General features: G+C 45.1%; 1 protein-coding gene across 1 annotated transcript in view; it reads right to left on the minus strand.

Annotated features, from left to right (window-relative positions):
• Window positions 1–1551: 1551 nt before the first annotated feature.
• LOC107380914 (uncharacterized) overlaps window positions 1552–17604 on the minus strand; it is a 41778-nt gene continuing 25725 nt past the window's right edge. Inside the window, exons 12-14 of the mRNA XM_070544398.1 lie at window positions 14948–15053; window positions 6105–6431; window positions 1552–3472 (exon numbers count right to left, since the gene is read on the minus strand). Of these exons, the coding sequence (XP_070400499.1) occupies window positions 2274–3472; window positions 6105–6431; window positions 14948–15053 (1632 nt within the window). The 3' untranslated portion in view covers window positions 1552–2273. The remainder of the gene's footprint in view (window positions 3473–6104; window positions 6432–14947; window positions 15054–17604) is intronic.

The raw sequence follows: 17604 nt of genomic DNA on the forward strand, positions 1-17604 counted from the left end.
AGCTAAACTCTGGAGATGGTGGGAATTGTAGATCAGATGTTTACAGAAGATGGATTCAAACGTGTGTAGAAACACAACATAGTGATTTTGACTGAAGCTTTGAGTGGAAACAGACAGAAAAACAACATCTGGATCCTGGAATCATTACAGCTTCCATCTTTAAAGGACTGGAAGAGGAAGAAGTTCACAAGGAATCACTTAGAAGTTTCAATCAGAAACAGATGGAATCCATGAATCTGAAAAGGTGTTAGTGAGTGAAAGAGACCGACATGTACAGACAGAACTATCTGTTCTACAGTGTTTCTCTGACAGGAGGAGACTCGTCACATCAGACTCAACACAGACACTGAAGAACCAGGAGGCTAGGTGTGGAGGTGGATCGGTGAGTCTGTAGAAGGACACAATGCCAGCAGGACAGTCCACATAGACTGCTGCTCTGTTAGAGACAGAGGAGAAGATGCTTGTATGTCTGCTATTGTAACAAAGTAACCATCGTCAGAGCAGTCCAGACTCCAGGAGTGATCATTCCATCCAAACCAACAGTCTCTACTGACTCCTTTCCTCCCAATTCTTCTGTAACTCACCAATATTAAAAGTCTTCCTCTCCACTCGACCTCCCAGTAACAGCGACCAGTTAGACCAGTTCTACACAGCAGCTGAGGACAGTATTTAAACCTATCTGGATGATCAGGGTATAACTGAACCTCCTCATGTGTCACCTTCCCGTTGTCATTACAGTCTGAGTTCTCTGTAAACTGTGTGTCGATGGAGAGCTGACAGGAACCTGATGGAGAGAACACAATCCAGCTGCAGTTATTGTTCATTTATTGACACCTTGATGATGACTCATGAATGAGTGATGTGACCTTGTGAAGATGGTTGAGTGTGTGCTGCTTTGTTGCCATGAATCAAATCCAAACACACAAACTTCCTCTGACCTGGTGTCAACCATCGGACTCCAGCAGGCTCCACCCTGAAAGGAGGAGGGGGGTCAGACCATCAGTCTCTGTCAGCATGTAAACATGGACATGACATGGTTCTCATACACACATTGTTCTACACTGAGAAAGGAACAGTCCAACATTTGAATGGAGCTTTAGAAATGTTGGCCCATATTGATAGGATAGCATCTTGCAGTTGATGGAGATTTGTGTGCATAATTATTACGCAACTTCCTTTCCTTTGGCAATGTGGGCGGTGGTAGCTAGAAAATGATTCCTGTTGATCAGGCTAACATGGATTTATCAATTAATCTAGTTAATCCACCCTTTGAAATGGTTCCTTCCCACGCTAAACAGAGACTTTTTCAGTGCAAAACAGAGCCTGTTTGAACCATCGAACCATTATGATCTATAATTCCTTAGGGTGTCCCGCTACCAAGGAGGAGGGGAGACTAGCTCCAATTACCTAAGGTATCTTTTCTTAATCTGTCACAACCTGAAAACAAGTCCTGAAGCACAGGAACAAGCAAGTCAAGGTGGCTTACCTCTCCTGGAGGTCTGGTCCCAACTCAAAAGGCTAAAAGAGACCTTTAAGAATCGAGAACGAGGATTCTTTTTCCAAAAAATTTATTTCAAAATTAAAAAATACAAAAAAAAGAGTAAATATAAGATTAACAATCCCCTTAGGAGGATGCTGCTTCTAAAAATCTTCCTGAGAATAACTGCTGCTACTTCGTCAACTTGTGTCAACTCTAACTGTCTAATAAGTCCAAGTCCCTCTTCAACTTCTCGTCGACCTCTTCTATCCCCTCTACTCTCTTACTCTCTACCACTGCTCTGTCTCTCTACTGTCCAACTCTACTTCTATCATTCTAGAAACTGCCAAGCATAACATTTTCCATAGTGAAGCAATACCTCAACTAATCATGAGACAGCCTAAACAATGTAATCTTTTGCCAGTTACATACATCTTTTTATCACAAGACAGCAAAACAATGTGATTATTTGTCAGTTTCATATCTCAGTCAAACACAAGACAGCCGTACCCATATGATGTTATATTTGTAAGCTGGTCTCAGTCTCCACCCAAAGTCCAGAACTTTCCACAGAGGACTTTCATTTCCTGAGATGTCTCTTCAGCTGGCCTTCTTTGGTACCACCTCTTCTGCTGTTTCCTCTTCAGTTGGACCACTCCTGCCTGATTCCACTCGCACGAGCGAGCTCGAGCTTATCTTTGCTCTCCTTAGGACTTCGTTCATTACCTCCATTGTTTTTGGCATGCGAGAGCTTGCAACATTTTGAGTTTTCAAGTTAGAAGTCAAGTGATCAATCCTATAGTTTCTCACCTGTGTGGGTTTTCATGTGAGAAATCAAGGAAGGTTTCCAAGTGAAACATTTACCACACTTTTCACATTTAAACGGTTTCTCACCTGTGTGAACTTTCATGTGGCTAGTCAAATCACAATTACGACGGAAACTATCACCACACGTTTTACATAGATAGTTCTCACCTGTGTGAGTACTCATGTGTTCAGCCAAAGAAGCTTTCAAAGGGAAACATTTACCACAGGTTGTACATGTAAATGGTCTCTCATCTGTGTGAACACACATGTGAGAAGTCAAGTAATAATGCTGAGAGAAACATCTACCACAAGTTTCACATGTAAATGGTCTCTCACCTATGTGAGACCTCATATGAGAAGTCAAGTGGTTATTCTGAGAGAACCATTTACCACAAGTTGTACAAGTAAATGGTTTCTCACCTGAGTGAGATTTCATATGACAAGTCAAGTGGGTATTCTGAGAGAAACATCTACCACAAGTTGTACATGTAAATGGTCTCTCACCCGTGTGAGTTACTGTGTGTTTAGTCAAGGAAGCTTTCCAAGAGAAGCATCTACCGCATGTTTCACATGTAAATGGTTTCTCACCTGTGTGAGATTTCATATGAGAAGTCAAGTCATAAATCTGGGAGAAACATCTACCACAACTTTCACACGTGAATGGTCTCTCACCTGTGTGAGTTCTTGTGTGTTTGGTCAAGGAACCTTTCCAAGAGAAACATTTACCACAACTTTCACATGTGAATGGTCTGTCACCTCTCTGAGCCCCCTTGAGCCTGTTTGGTTTTTGACTATCTGCACGGTCTCTGTGATCTTCGGTTTGTTGACTCATTTTGTTTTGACTCACATCTTCATTGATGTTTGATTCTGAGTTTTCATTCCTGCATCCATCCTGATTTTGGTTCTTAGCTTCAGTAGAACTCTGACACAAGATGTGGATCCTGTTTGGTTCTGGGTCACAGCAGTCGGTTCCTTCAGAAGATGTCACCATAAAGGTAACATTTTCCTGCTTGAGAATGAATGCCCCTTCAGGCTGAGCAATACAGAGCTCCTGCTGTTCCTCTTTGATCAGTGGAGGTTCTGGTTCTTTTTGGTCCAAACTGGAGGTGATCTCCTGGCTAGAGAGCAGCTGGTCAGCCAGAACCTCCTCCTTTTCCCATACGTGATGCTTAGGAAGTTCTGGACAGGCTAAAAGACAAAGGAAAATGTTGATTAATGGTAAATGGCTTGTATTTGTACTAGGACTGCAGGTATATTTTAGTATTCAAATATTCTATTGAATCCTCTGTGGAATGGAATATTCTATTTGACAATGTTTCAAGTGAAACAAGACTGTGGTCTGCTGCTAAAAATGTACAAAAAGTAATAATAATAATAATAATATTAAGAGGCTCAATAATGTTTTTGGCTAGGACCTCCCTTGAATGAGGTTTTTAATCTCAATGGTACCTTCCTGGTTAAAGTGACAATGTGAAGTTTTACCTTAAATTTCTGCAAATCAAATCAAAATGTTGTTGAAAATTAACAAAAGGATGTCCAGTTGTTGAAAAATATTGGAGACTTCATAACATAAAACCATAAAAGTTGGGTCTAAAATACATAAGACCCAGGTCTAAGTTTCAGGGGTAGGCCATTTTTTGATGATTATGCGATCGTGTTTTTTTAACTTACGCCGACCAGCCAGAATTAAGCCCCTGCTGTCCAGAGTACATTTAGAGACTGTCACACATGCTTTTGTTCTTTCAAGGCTCAACTACTGCAATGCACTGTATGCCGGCCTTACGGACGGACGGAGAAGTAAAAGAGCAAAACGCTTCCGTCAATCCGTGCGTGTCTGTCCCTTGCGGAGCTGACGGAGAAGCATAAACCAGGCTTTAGTCAGGGTGCGGTAGCACGCTTGCAGTTAGTACAAAACTCAGCCGCTAGGTTCGTGACAGGCACTAGGCGCAGGGAACATATCACCCCTGTGTTGGCATCCCTCCATTGGCTGCCTGTACAATACAGGGCAAAATTCAAGGTCTTGGTACTGGCATACAGGGCCTTACAAGGAACTGCTCCAGCATATCTTGGCAACCTTTTGCATAGACATGCCCCCTCCCGCGGGCCCTTCGCTCAGCCGGCAGGGAGCTGTTGATCGTTCCACGCACTAAGTGCAGGTCACGGGGGGACCGTGCGTTCTTGGTGTTGGCACCTGCACTTTGGAACCAGTTGCCTTTGGTGGTGCGTCAGTCACCCTCATTGGGTTTTTTAAGACTCACCTTAAGACCCATTTTTTTATCAAGGCATATCAAGGCATTCCAGGATTAGCTAATTTTACCCGGTTTCGATGCCCCGGCCTCTTAATCTTTTTCAGGATTTTATTTTTTGCTTTTACTCTCCTCTTTTAATTGATTTTATGTTGGTTTTACGATTGTTATATTTTATTCTGATGGTTTTATGTTTTTATTGTGTTGTGTTGTGCTCAGCACCTTGGGCGTCTGCATTGGTCGCAGAAGGGGCTTTATAAATAAATGAAATGAAAATGAAATGTTTTACGTGAGCCGGCTCGGAGTCCTGCGCTCCACTTTCATAAAAGTTATGTTAGCATGTTGACACAGAAACTTTTGATTGGTCCACACAAATTTGCAATTGTAGTACTTGTGGTTGTAGTCCTATAGTAAATAAATAAATAATGGGGGATATGTTTATAGCCTGACCTATCAGACTCGTCCTCTGGGACTAGCCAGCTCAAAAATAATCAATCAGAAAAAAATGTGGAAATGCCGACTGTACTGCGCGATGCATCTAATGACAGTGCAAAAGCCTTTCTTTAGAAGAAAGGCTTTTGCTTGTTGTGGTTTTAAAGTCACGTTCATGTCATTTAGAACAGAGGAAAGAGCCGCAGCGAACTCCTCTTCAGACGCCATGTTTATGAGAAACTCAGCATCGCGGTGTATGACGTACGCTGCTCAGCAATGATTGGCTCAGTTAGAAATCTCAGGGAGTGGGGTTATTTGAATAGAAGAGTTGCTTCCCATAAGGAAGCATGGGGCTGGCTGGTCAGGCTAGTATGTTTATATTGCCAAAAGAAATGTAAAATAAAAGCAGAAATATCAGTTTATATAAAAATATCAGATTCGTCACTGCACAAAGTATTGTAAAAAGCCCCCCTGTGGGCGGGCGCGAGCCAAGATGGGTGAGGCCACGAATGCAAATTCACTGTGTGACATAGATATGTGAGGACTTTCAAATCCGAGCATTTTACTGTCTATTTTCTATCAGAAGCTAATGCAGGGCAGACTGTTTTCATGTTCAGCCTGCATGAAACACTCAGTGACCCATTATAATCAGAAATAATAGTTTTTCAGTGTTCCACACCTTTAAAGAGCAAGTCACCACCTACAAGAAACTTACTTCACTCCCACTTCATGTTTGAAAAATGCAACAAATGCTGTTGCTTGGCAGACCGAGAGGGCGGAGCCGCTAACAAATACACACGCAATGGCATTGTGACATCATAATGTACCAGATGACATCATAGCATACCTCTTAGCCAATAGCAGTGGCAGATTTAAATTCAAATACAGTGCAGAATTTGTCCCTGACGATGGCGCAACACTGACAGTTTTAGGCAGAATATTTGAATTTTAACCAAGATGCACTGAACTGCCAAATTATTGAATACACGTGTCTGTAGCACGATTAGACACTCCTTTATATAGTTTATCAGCAAAAAAAAAAGGGATTTGGGGGTGACTTGCTCTTTAAATTGAATCACATTGAGACTAGTGAAGAGTCACACCTCCAATAGACGCCACCCCCCCAACCCCCACCCCCTCACCTGTTGACACCGCAACAGCAGCTCTGATCTCAGGAAACACTGAAGGAAGGAGTTGGTATCTGTTTGGTTCTGGTTCATCGTGGTCTCTTTGCTTATCAGCAGGAGTCACAAGGGAGGTAACATTCTCCAGCTTCAGTCCAAGATGCTCTTCATCCTGACTGATGCAGAGATCCTCTTGTTCTAGAATCTGCAAAGGTTCTGGCTCATCCTGCTCCGATTTCACCTGTGGAGGTTCTGGTCCCTCCTGTAAATGTTCTGGATGTTGCTGGTCCAGCCTGGAGGACCTCTCCTGGTTCCAGAGCTGTTGGTCATTCAGAACCTCCTCATCTGTGTAGAAGGATATGTTGCTTTTAAGCTTAATATATTACCTTTACTTATGACCAATAAGATGTGATATTCTATATAAATACAGAGTATCACTCTGATTGGTATTTGAACGTTTAATCAGAAGAATTAGGATTCTTTGTTTTTCAGTGATCAAACACGCTTCGTATTAATTCAGACGGTCACGTTTATAAAAATAAATTTATTTTCTAAACAAATTAAAAACAAGGCAAGTTAGAAATAAGACAAATGTGATGATTAATATAAGTGGACGAAATGTGATGTATGATGATTGAATGGTGTGTGTTTATCAGAACCTCGTGTCTAGAAGAAACTGAGTTCTGGGTGTGAAAAGAATTTGGTCTGCATTAAACTATAAGTGATGGTTTATAAAACGGCATCAGACGCAAATCACGTCATGCCTACGTATCCGTTCCTGGAGACCCCGTTTGGATCAGAGATGTCAAGGAGTCGTGACCCCAAATGCACGTGGTTCGTAGGAAAATCTCAATGCAACCAAGTCAGTCCTAGGATGTCTCCCGAGTCACATCAGATAGATGAAATCGTTTGCATCTAGAACAGCCGATTCTGAATAGCTGAAGACGGAACCGTTTTGCTGTGTCAGCTGTAGTGTGCAACAGGTTTTGACAGCTTGTCAAGAGATGCGGTGGTCAGTTTCCTCCGGTGGCCAGTCCGGAGTTCTGCTCAAAAACTAACTGAATCACTCAGCAAATGATTCTGTTTTAATATTCCCATATAATGATTACATGGCCGACCAGGACAAAAGAGGTTAAGAGGTGTTAACAAACAAACCCGAGAACACACGCCTTTTCCAGATACAAAAGATGCTCTGATTTGTGGGTAAGAAAATATCTATGTGCATGATGTTAACTTTCATTTATATCTTATGAACATTGTGTATGAGTGTAGATAATGATTCACTTGTTAAACCAAACATTACTGATCATAACATCAAAATGTTTCATGGTAATATTAAAATTCATTTCAACTTCATAGAATTAGTCACAGATGATTCAAACATTAATATTATTATTCATATAACATTTGTTCATTCAATCATATGTTTATTTGATGATTATTTAACTTATGAGTTGCAAAAGTTCATCTTTCAGGAGTGTGCAATCCTGCAGTCTTATCAAAAGAAAGCTTTGTTTGGGAACATAGGCGGACATCTTGTCCCCCTGAAACGTCAACAAGGACTGCAGAATCTTCTGGGCTTTAGAAGACAGAATAGAAACTCCACTCAGATAGTGGAATTGCGTCTGTAGATGACCAATAAGTAGGTGAAAATTGACCCTTTCTGGACGTTACATCTGTCATGACATAATGCAGTGGGAGTTCTGGACAGACAGACCAAACAAAAAGCTGATTCATGTGACAATAAGAAAGAACACTTCTCTTTGATGCATCTAAAGATGAACTCATAATCGGACAAAAAGCCACACAATGTTCTAGAATCAGAGATGAGAACAGCAGGTGTGTGTGTGTGTCTGACTGAACTGCTGCAGGTGTGTGTGTGTGTCTGACTGAACTGCTGCAGGTATGTGTGTATCTGACTGAACGGCTGCAGGTGTGTGTGTCTGACTGAACGGCTGCAGGTGTGTGTGTCTGACTGAACGGCTGCAGGTGTGTGTGTCTGACTGAACGGCTGCAGGTGTGTGTGTGTATCTGACTGAACGGCTGCAGGTGTGTGTGTGTATCTGACTGAACGGCTGCAGGTGTGTGTGTGTGTCTGACTGAACTGCTGCAGGTGTGTGTGTGTGTCTGACTGAACTGCTGCAGGTGTGTGTGTGTGTCTGACTGAACTGCTGCAGGTGTGTGTGTGTGTGTCTGACTGAACTGCTGCAGGTATGTGTGTATCTGACTGAACGGCTGCAGGTGTGTGTGTGTCTGACTGAACGGCTGCAGGTGTGTGTGTGTGTCTGACTGAACGGCTGCAGGTGTGTGTGTGTATCTGACTGAACGGCTGCAGGTGTGTGTGTGTCTGACTGAACTGCTGCAGGTATGTGTGTGTCTGACTGAACGGCTGCAGGTATGTGTGTGTCTGACTGAACGGCTGCAGGTGTGTGTGTGTATCTGACTGAACGGCTGCAGGTGTGTGTGTGTGTCTGACTGAACGGCTGCAGGTGTGTGTGTGTGTCTGACTGAACTGCTGCAGGTGTGTGTGTGTGTCTGACTGAACGGCTGCAGGTGTGTGTGTGTGTCTGACTGAACGGCTGCAGGTGTGTGTGTGTATCTGACTGAACGGCTGCAGGTGTGTGTGTGTGTCTGACTGAACGGCTGCAGGTGTGTGTGTGTCTGACTGAACGGCTGCAGGTGTGTGTGTGTATCTGACTGAACGGCTGCAGGTGTGTGTGTGTATCTGACTGAACGGCTGCAGGTGTGTGTGTGTATCTGACTGAACGGCTGCAGGTGTGTGTGTGTATCTGACTGAACGGCTGCAGGTGTGTGTGTGTATCTGACTGAACGGCTGCAGGTGTGTGTGTGTCTGACTGAACGGCTGCAGGTGTGTGTGTGTCTGACTGAACTGCTGCAGGTGAGTGTGTGTCTGACTGAACGGCTGCAGGTGTGTGTGTGTCTGACTGAACGGCTGCAGGTGTGTGTGTATCTGACTGAACGGCTGCAGGTGTGTGTGTGTCTGACTGAACGGCTGCAGGTGTGTGTGTGTCTGACTGAACGGCTGCAGGTGTGTGTGTGTCTGACTGAACTGCTGCAGGTGAGTGTGTGTCTGACTGAACGGCTGCAGGTGTGTGTGTGTCTGACTGAACGGCTGCAGGTGTGTGTGTATCTGACTGAACGGCTGCAGGTGTGTGTGTATCTGACTGAACGGCTGCAGGTGTGTGTGTATCTGACTGAACGGCTGCAGGTGTGTGTGTATCTGACTGAACGGCTGCAGGTGTGTGTGTGTGTGTGTGTCTGACTGAACGGCTGCAGGTGTGTGTGTGTGTGTCTGAACTGCTGCAGGTGTGTGTGTGTCTGACTGACTGAACTGCTGCGGGTATGTGTGTATCTGACTGAACTGCTGCAGGTGTGTGTGTGTGTGTGTGTGTCTGACTGAACGGCTGCAGGTGTGTGTGTCTGAACTGCTGCAGGTGTGTGTGTGTCTGACTGAACGGCTGCAGGTGTATGTGTGTATCTGACTGAACGGCTGCAGGTGTATGTGTGTATCTGACTGAACGGCTGCAGGTGTATGTGTGTATCTGACTGAACGGCTGCAGGTGTGTGTGTGTGTGTGTGTGTCTGACTGAACGGCTGCAGGTGTGTGTGTGTCTGAACTGCTGCAGGTGTGTGTGTGTCTGACTGACTGAACTGCTGCGGGTATGTGTGTATCTGACTGAACGGCTGCAGGTGTGTGTGTGTCTGACTGAACGGCTGCAGGTATGTGTGTATCTGACTGAACGGCTGCAGGTGTGTGTGTATCTGACTGAACGGCTGCAGGTGTGTGTGTGTGTCTGACTGAACGGCTGCAGGTGTGTGTGTGTATCTGACTGAACGGCTGCAGGTGTGTGTGTGTGTATCTGACTGAACGGCTGCAGGTGTGTGTGTGTGTATCTGACTGAACGGCTGCAGGTGTGTGTGTGTATCTGACTGAACGGCTGCAGGTGTGTGTGAGTGTCTGACTGAACAGCTGCAGGTGTGTGTGTGTCTGACTGAACAGCTGCAGGTGTGTGTGTGTGTCTGACTGAACGGCTGCAGGTGTGTGTGTGTGTGTCTGACTGAACGGCTGCAGGTGTGTGTGTGTCTGACTGAACGGCTGCAGGTGAGTGTGTGTCTGACTGAACGGCTGCAGGTGAGTGTGTGTCTGACTGAACGGCTGCAGGTGAGTGTGTGTCTGACTGAACGGCTGCAGGTGAGTGTGTGTGTCTGACTGAACTGCTGCAGGTGTGAGTGTGTGTCTGACTGAACGGCTGCAGGTGTGAGTGTGTGTCTGACTGAACGGCTGCAGGTGTGAGTGTGTGTCTGACTGAACGGCTGCAGGTGTGTGTGTGTCTGACTGAACAGCTGCAGGTGTGTGTGTGTGTCTGACTGAACGGCTGCAGGTGTGTGTGTGTGTGTCTGACTGAACGGCTGCAGGTGTGTGTGTGTGTGTCTGACTGAACGGCTGCAGGTGTGTGTGTGTGTGTCTGACTGAACGGCTGCAGGTGAGTGTGTGTCTGACTGAACGGCTGCAGGTGTGTGTGTCTGAACTGCTGCAGGTGTGTGTGTGTCTGACTGAACGGCTGCAGGTGTATGTGTGTATCTGACTGAACGGCTGCAGGTGTATGTGTGTATCTGACTGAACGGCTGCAGGTGTATGTGTGTATCTGACTGAACGGCTGCAGGTGTGTGTGTGTGTGTGTGTGTCTGACTGAACGGCTGCAGGTGTGTGTGTGTCTGAACTGCTGCAGGTGTGTGTGTGTCTGACTGACTGAACTGCTGCGGGTATGTGTGTATCTGACTGAACGGCTGCAGGTGTGTGTGTGTCTGACTGAACGGCTGCAGGTATGTGTGTATCTGACTGAACGGCTGCAGGTGTGTGTGTATCTGACTGAACGGCTGCAGGTGTGTGTGTGTGTCTGACTGAACGGCTGCAGGTGTGTGTGTGTATCTGACTGAACGGCTGCAGGTGTGTGTGTGTGTATCTGACTGAACGGCTGCAGGTGTGTGTGTGTGTATCTGACTGAACGGCTGCAGGTGTGTGTGTGTATCTGACTGAACGGCTGCAGGTGTGTGTGTGTGTCTGACTGAACAGCTGCAGGTGTGTGTGTGTCTGACTGAACAGCTGCAGGTGTGTGTGTGTGTCTGACTGAACGGCTGCAGGTGTGTGTGTGTGTGTCTGACTGAACGGCTGCAGGTGTGTGTGTGTCTGACTGAACGGCTGCAGGTGAGTGTGTGTCTGACTGAACGGCTGCAGGTGAGTGTGTGTCTGACTGAACGGCTGCAGGTGAGTGTGTGTCTGACTGAACGGCTGCAGGTGAGTGTGTGTGTCTGACTGAACTGCTGCAGGTGTGAGTGTGTGTCTGACTGAACGGCTGCAGGTGTGAGTGTGTGTCTGACTGAACGGCTGCAGGTGTGAGTGTGTGTCTGACTGAACGGCTGCAGGTGTGTGTGTGTCTGACTGAACAGCTGCAGGTGTGTGTGTGTGTCTGACTGAACGGCTGCAGGTGTGTGTGTGTGTGTCTGACTGAACGGCTGCAGGTGTGTGTGTGTGTGTGTCTGACTGAACGGCTGCAGGTGTGTGTGTGTGTGTCTGACTGAACGGCTGCAGGTGAGTGTGTGTCTGACTGAACGGCTGCAGGTGAGTGTGTGTCTGACTGAACGGCTGCAGGTGTGTGTGTATCTGACTGAACGGCTGCAGGTGTGTGTGTGTATCTGACTGAACGGCTGCAGGTGTGTGTGTGTATCTGACTGAACGGCTGCAGGTGTGTGTGTGTCTGACTGACTGAACGGCTGCAGGTGTGTGTGTGTGTGTATCTGACTGAACGGCTGCAGGTGTGTGTGTGTGTGTGTATCTGACTGAACGGCTGCAGGTGTGTGTCTGACTGAACTGCTGCAGGTGTGTGTCTGACTGAACTGCTGCAGGTGTGTGTCTGACTGAACTGCTGCAGGTGTGTGTGTGTGTCTGACTGAACGGCTGCAGGTGTTTGCTATGTGGGTAAATATTTACATTTTCTTCTTAGTGTCACTCGTAGTTGAAGTTTTGGACGATTTCATGAATTTCAGAGATGAGAAATACAAGTTTTTTTATGAAAAGCAAGTTAAGTCAGGGTGCGTTTTTGCAAACCGGTGTATCTGTATGACAGATGTACCAAGGATAATAACATTTAATGCAAGATCCATTTTGTTTTCATAAATAATTTTATAAAGTAGTCCCAAGTCTAAAATGGTGCCTGTGAATCATTTATGTTACTAATTATTACCGAGTGATTTTAAGGACGTTTTTATTCACAATGCTAGTTAGCTTAGCATAAAACACAGTAAGTGTTTTGTTTGTCCACAAAATAAATTCTATTTTGGTTGGAATATCCCTTTAAGAACTGTTTGTTCAAACCCAAAGGCCTTTAAGGTATGAATCATAAAACGAGGGCTCAATGGTGTCGAATTCAAAAGATAAAGAAATAAAATAAATCCTTCATCTTCTGTTAAGTTATATTCTATAGGGTCAAGTGCACGTCTAATGTTATGGATACTTAAAAAAAACCAGATTGTGTTTCTGAAATAGAATCAGCAATACCAGTGTTCAACCTGTTTGCATAAATATGACTTTTATAGACATTATTACGAAGAGCCATGGTGATTATTATCCAGTGATTTGGTGTAATGAAGGGAGATTTCCCAAAACAACAGTAAGAGTTACTCCTGGGACCGTCTGATCCAGATAAATACTCCATTGCACTTTCTTCTACTGTGAAATCTGCATCACATGTAGTCTTGGAAGTTCACGTCTATGCATGGTATCCAATTTTTATTGGTTTATTTCATGAATAATTTCCAATTCATGTTCACTACTTTGTCTACTGAAATGTTTACTGGTTTTATTAGAGTTCTGGTGCATTTTAAATTTTAAAAATCCTGTTTTATAAGAAGAAGGGTTTGGTTCTTTGCAAATATCTTGTATTCGATAGGGCTGTCGCGGTAACCGCAAAAATGAAATATCGCAATATGAAGACGCCCACCGCGCTGCATCATGCGCCACCGCGATTACTGAACTTGGTTCAACTCAATGATGCATGTTGAGAAGGATGGCTGCACTGGTATCAAAACGAAACGTTACTTCGCTCCTTTGGGAGCGCTTTGGTTTTCAGTACGTCAGCTGCTGCGCAGCCAGAGTCCTTGGCCGAGACGGAGCTGCAACCAGCGGCAAAAAATAAATAAATAATAAACGCTCGGAGACCTGCTGAAGTCCCGGACAAGCACTGCTTCTGCAACCGTCCCGAAGAGAGTTTGAGCCGAGCTGGAGCTCACTCGCTACCTGCAGGAGGAATGCATCCACCCTAAAGAACCCCCCTGACATGGTGGAGCAACAACCGAGAGAGATTCCCTTTGCTTGCCAGAGTCGCACGCAAGTACGTGTGCGTTCGTGCAACGAGCGCACCATCCGAGAGGGTTTTCAGTGTTGCTGCAAATGTTGCCACCCCTCTCAGATCCTCTCTCAAACCGTATATGGTTAACATGCTGGTTTTCCTTGTAGGTAACAAGGACGTGACCGAGCTATAAATCACCGTCATCCGTGTGTGTGAAAGTGAAAGTGAAATGATAGTGCGCCCGCCCCCCGGCGCGCGCGCGCCCGGTACATGTAATTTTTTATGCTTGATTTTAAACAACTAAACAAAATGGGGACTTGTTTCTTATTTGTTAGATGCTGCAGCCAAATTTGCATTTAAAAGTTTAACCTTCTCCTGAATTTTGTTGTTTTTAAGTTCAGTCGGACTCCGACTGTCGGAGAAACAAACGTTACTGCGATCTGTGTTGTTACTGCCCTTTGATCTGCATTCAGTAAAGTGTTATAAAAGAAGGCATGGCAATTTTTAACCTTTTTTAAATGTGTAAACATTATGTTTAGATAGTACTGCAATAAAAAAAGGACTGCAATAATATCGCACACCGCAATATTAAGCCACCCTGAATCACCGCAGGGGGAATTCCTCAACCGCGACAGCCCTAGTATTCGAATTGTAATTTGACTGCAGAATGATTCTTGGGTTAGATTTAGAGGTTAGAGTTGAACTTCCAGTAGCTCATGTTGCTGAAGCCCTTAACAGCAGTACTTTAAGAGAGTTCAACAGCATCTGGCAGTGATCTGTCAAATGAGCAGCAGATACATTAAGGCTTCGAGATAAGTTGATGCCTGATATCTGAGATCAGATTTAAACCAAGTGAAACTGGTATCAGGATTTCTGAGCCCCAAATATCTTTTAACTTAAATGGATTACAGAAATCCAGCACTCGTTGGTTAAAATGATGGGTTTGGACTTTAGAAGGCATTCTGTCCAGCCATTCATCCATAATCATTTTAAAATCACCTCCAGTAAGTTCAGATATCATCATTTTATTCTGACTAGGATTATTATAACCTGAAATATTTCCACGGATCAGAAATTAATCTTCAATCTCAAAAACACATTTTTCCAAGCATCCTTGGAAGTTCCTAGGATCTTTCCAGGTGGATTATTCAGGAGTATAGCGACCCCTGCTGAGCTATTTGTGCCATTGCAGTAGATTATTCTATCCGCATGAGCTGACCAGAATCTTTCCTCTTCGTGGTTTGGAAAACAGAACGAGCTTTTCCTTTTTGGAAATGATAATTATGGATTTTCTTTTTATTGAATCTCTCAGACCCCAGCACTGAGGGTCAAAGAAGGGGAAAGAAACAAAGGAGAGCATGAAGTAAAACAAACAATATTATCAAAGTTTACCTTTTGTAATTTATGTAAATACCTCAGTGTGATCTTCTGTCCTCACTGATCTAAAACACTGATAAACATAACACACACACACACACACACACACACACGCACCTGTATCCATGCTGTCCAGATCCAGATGGTGAAGTAAACACGATGAAGCAGTCCCAGCTGATGGATGATCCTGAAGTGGTAGCAGGTTTTCTTTAGCCGTGTTTAGCTAACAGCTGCAATAGAAACAAAGCAGGAGAGCTGAGTAAGATGCTGCTTCAGAACGACGCAGAAAGATCCAACGCTTTGGTTCTGATCAGCTGAGGACAGATCCGGTCTGGAAAAGAGGACCTTTGGTCACCAGAGTTCACGGAGTAGAGCTAACCGCTTTTTCTTCCAGAGTCACATTCAGATTCGGGGCTTTTCCGTCGGAGAGTGTGAGCAGGATGGATCAGAGAGCGAGCAGCGATCCTGCATCATGACCAACTCAGATGACCGAGTCTGATAGAGGCAACCTCTTCAATCTGATGAAAGCAGCAAAACGAGCGCGTTTCTCAGAGAGGCCAAAGGAATAGCAGCAGATCCAGAGGGCAGGAAGTCTAGAGAAAAGCTTTTCTGACCCATCACCTGATTCTGGAGCTCCGATTGACATGAAGACCGCAGAATATCTTCTCTGGTTTTGGAAAGAACTCCACCAAGTTGTTGAGGAGAAGAATGTTTCCACAGTCTGGTGAGAAGATTTCTGCAGCAGCAGTTAGTCGCTTTATGTGATCAACTCTCTCAGAGACTGAAGTGAAGACATTTTTACTGCAGAGCCTCAAATATTCTCCTCATACACCAGAACAACAAGCTAGCTCTGCTAGCAGCTTCCGGGTTTCTTCTTCAGCTGTTTTTAAATGGTTGGTAACAACGTAAGGTGCATTACCGCCACCTACCGGGGTGAAGCTGAACAGCTTTCCTCTAAACCAGGTTACGCCGGGGACACACCGGCCGCGGAAGCGCCGCGAAGCGCAGAGAAGCGAATCGCTCACGAAATTCGGCCGCTGCTCGCCGCTCCTCAGTTCAGATCAGACGCGCCCCAGTCGAGGGGCGCCTCGGCTCAGCTGTAGTTTTTCTTTTAAACACTTGGTGTCCTCCATTTCCTCTCTGCCTTTTCTCAGCTCTTTTCCTACGTTTGAGTGTTTGTGCGCGTGCGCGCGCGCGCGCGTGTGTGTGAACCTATGGTATGAGTTGTTTCTGCCAGTTGAATCTCTTGGAACCCGCTCCAATTCTGCAGCTGTATCCTAGCAGTTTCTTCCGACATGGGTACGTAAATAATCGTGTTTTTCGGGGGTCGTACAGCTCCTTGTGTTTCTCAACTTCCATAATTAATTTAAAGTCATCCATCCTAACTGCTTGCCTCAGACTTTCTGCCTCTCTGTCCTGTTTGCTCTGGTGAAAAGACACCCAAAACCACTCCCCCCTTCACGTGGTCACACACGCACACAAGTTCGATGTGTGTGTGTGCGTGTTCGTGTGGTTTTTCTGCAGTGTCTGTTTACGAACACATTTGACTATTGCGGAATTTTATTTTGAAATGCTTTATTTTGTTAACTTTACCGGCCTGCCTCTTATGTCTACGTTTGACTTCCTGCCAGAATTGACGCGATTCACCCGCGGCTCGCGAAAAAAATAGAGCCAACGCCGAAATGATCGCTGCACGGCGCGGGCTGGAGCGCCGGCGCGCGCCGGCGCGAGGCGATTCGCGGCGCTTCAGCGGCCCATGTGGTCTATAGAATAGCTTAACAAGGGCGCCGAATGAAGGCGGTCCCATTTTCGCGGCGCTTCGCGGCGCTTCCGCGGCCAGTGTGTCCCCGGCCTTAGGCTGTGAGCTGAGGAAGGTGTTCATCAGTGAGACTCCTGTGTTGTTTAGTTCATCTTCATCAAAGTGAACTGTTGCTCACGTGGTTCTGTGCTGCTGAACATGGAGAGCATTTGAGCAGCTTGGGTACAGAGTTGGGTCAGAAATAGAAACTGCAGCAGTCAGACTGACTTGAGCGTGTCACTAGAGTCCAATCAGCTCCTTCTGGAGGTTGATTGACGCGCTTCCACATAAACCAAAAACACATCAGTTCAAATCTCAGTTTCTGGGCTTCAAAGTGGACAAAGCTTCAGGTGAACTCAGAGATGAGTTTTCTCAGTGTGTCAGAGACTGCTAGCATGAATGCTAATGACAGTCAACGGAAAAGGAGGAGGTGCGTCTTGACTGCCAGTTCTAAAGCACATCACACAACACCTCCAAGCTAGCCTAGTGAACTAGACCAAATTCTTGCTTTGCAAAGAATTCTGAACTCTGAGTTACAATCTAAACACACACTTGCATCTCTTCCACGTTCCCAGCTACTGTACAGATTCTTTCTTAGTTTAGGTGAATCTAAACAGACTTCAGTCAGTAAATGAGCCTAAACCTCCATCACACATTTAAAGCTAAACAGCTAGAAAAACAGTCTCCACACTTCTTCAGGAGTAGAAAAAAGAAAAATGTCATGAAACATAAATAGAAGCTAAAACTCTAAACCTTCAACAGGAAATCAAAGAAAAGGTTTAGTGAGAAAATGCAGATGTCCAAATATCAGGAAATAAGACTCCAGATCGTTGGTTACGTATTGTAACCCCAGATTCTATGAGTCTAGTCGCAGCCCTTAAGCAAGTTGCTATTGGAAGGATGATCTCAGCATCAGCCAATCATGAAGAGCTTCAATGTACGCCCACCAATAGTGGGCCCCCTTGTGGATATATAA

Source organism: Nothobranchius furzeri, chromosome 14 (genome assembly GCF_043380555.1).
Source record: "Nothobranchius furzeri strain GRZ-AD chromosome 14, NfurGRZ-RIMD1, whole genome shotgun sequence".
NCBI classification, from domain to species: Eukaryota; Metazoa; Chordata; class Actinopteri; order Cyprinodontiformes; family Nothobranchiidae; genus Nothobranchius; species Nothobranchius furzeri.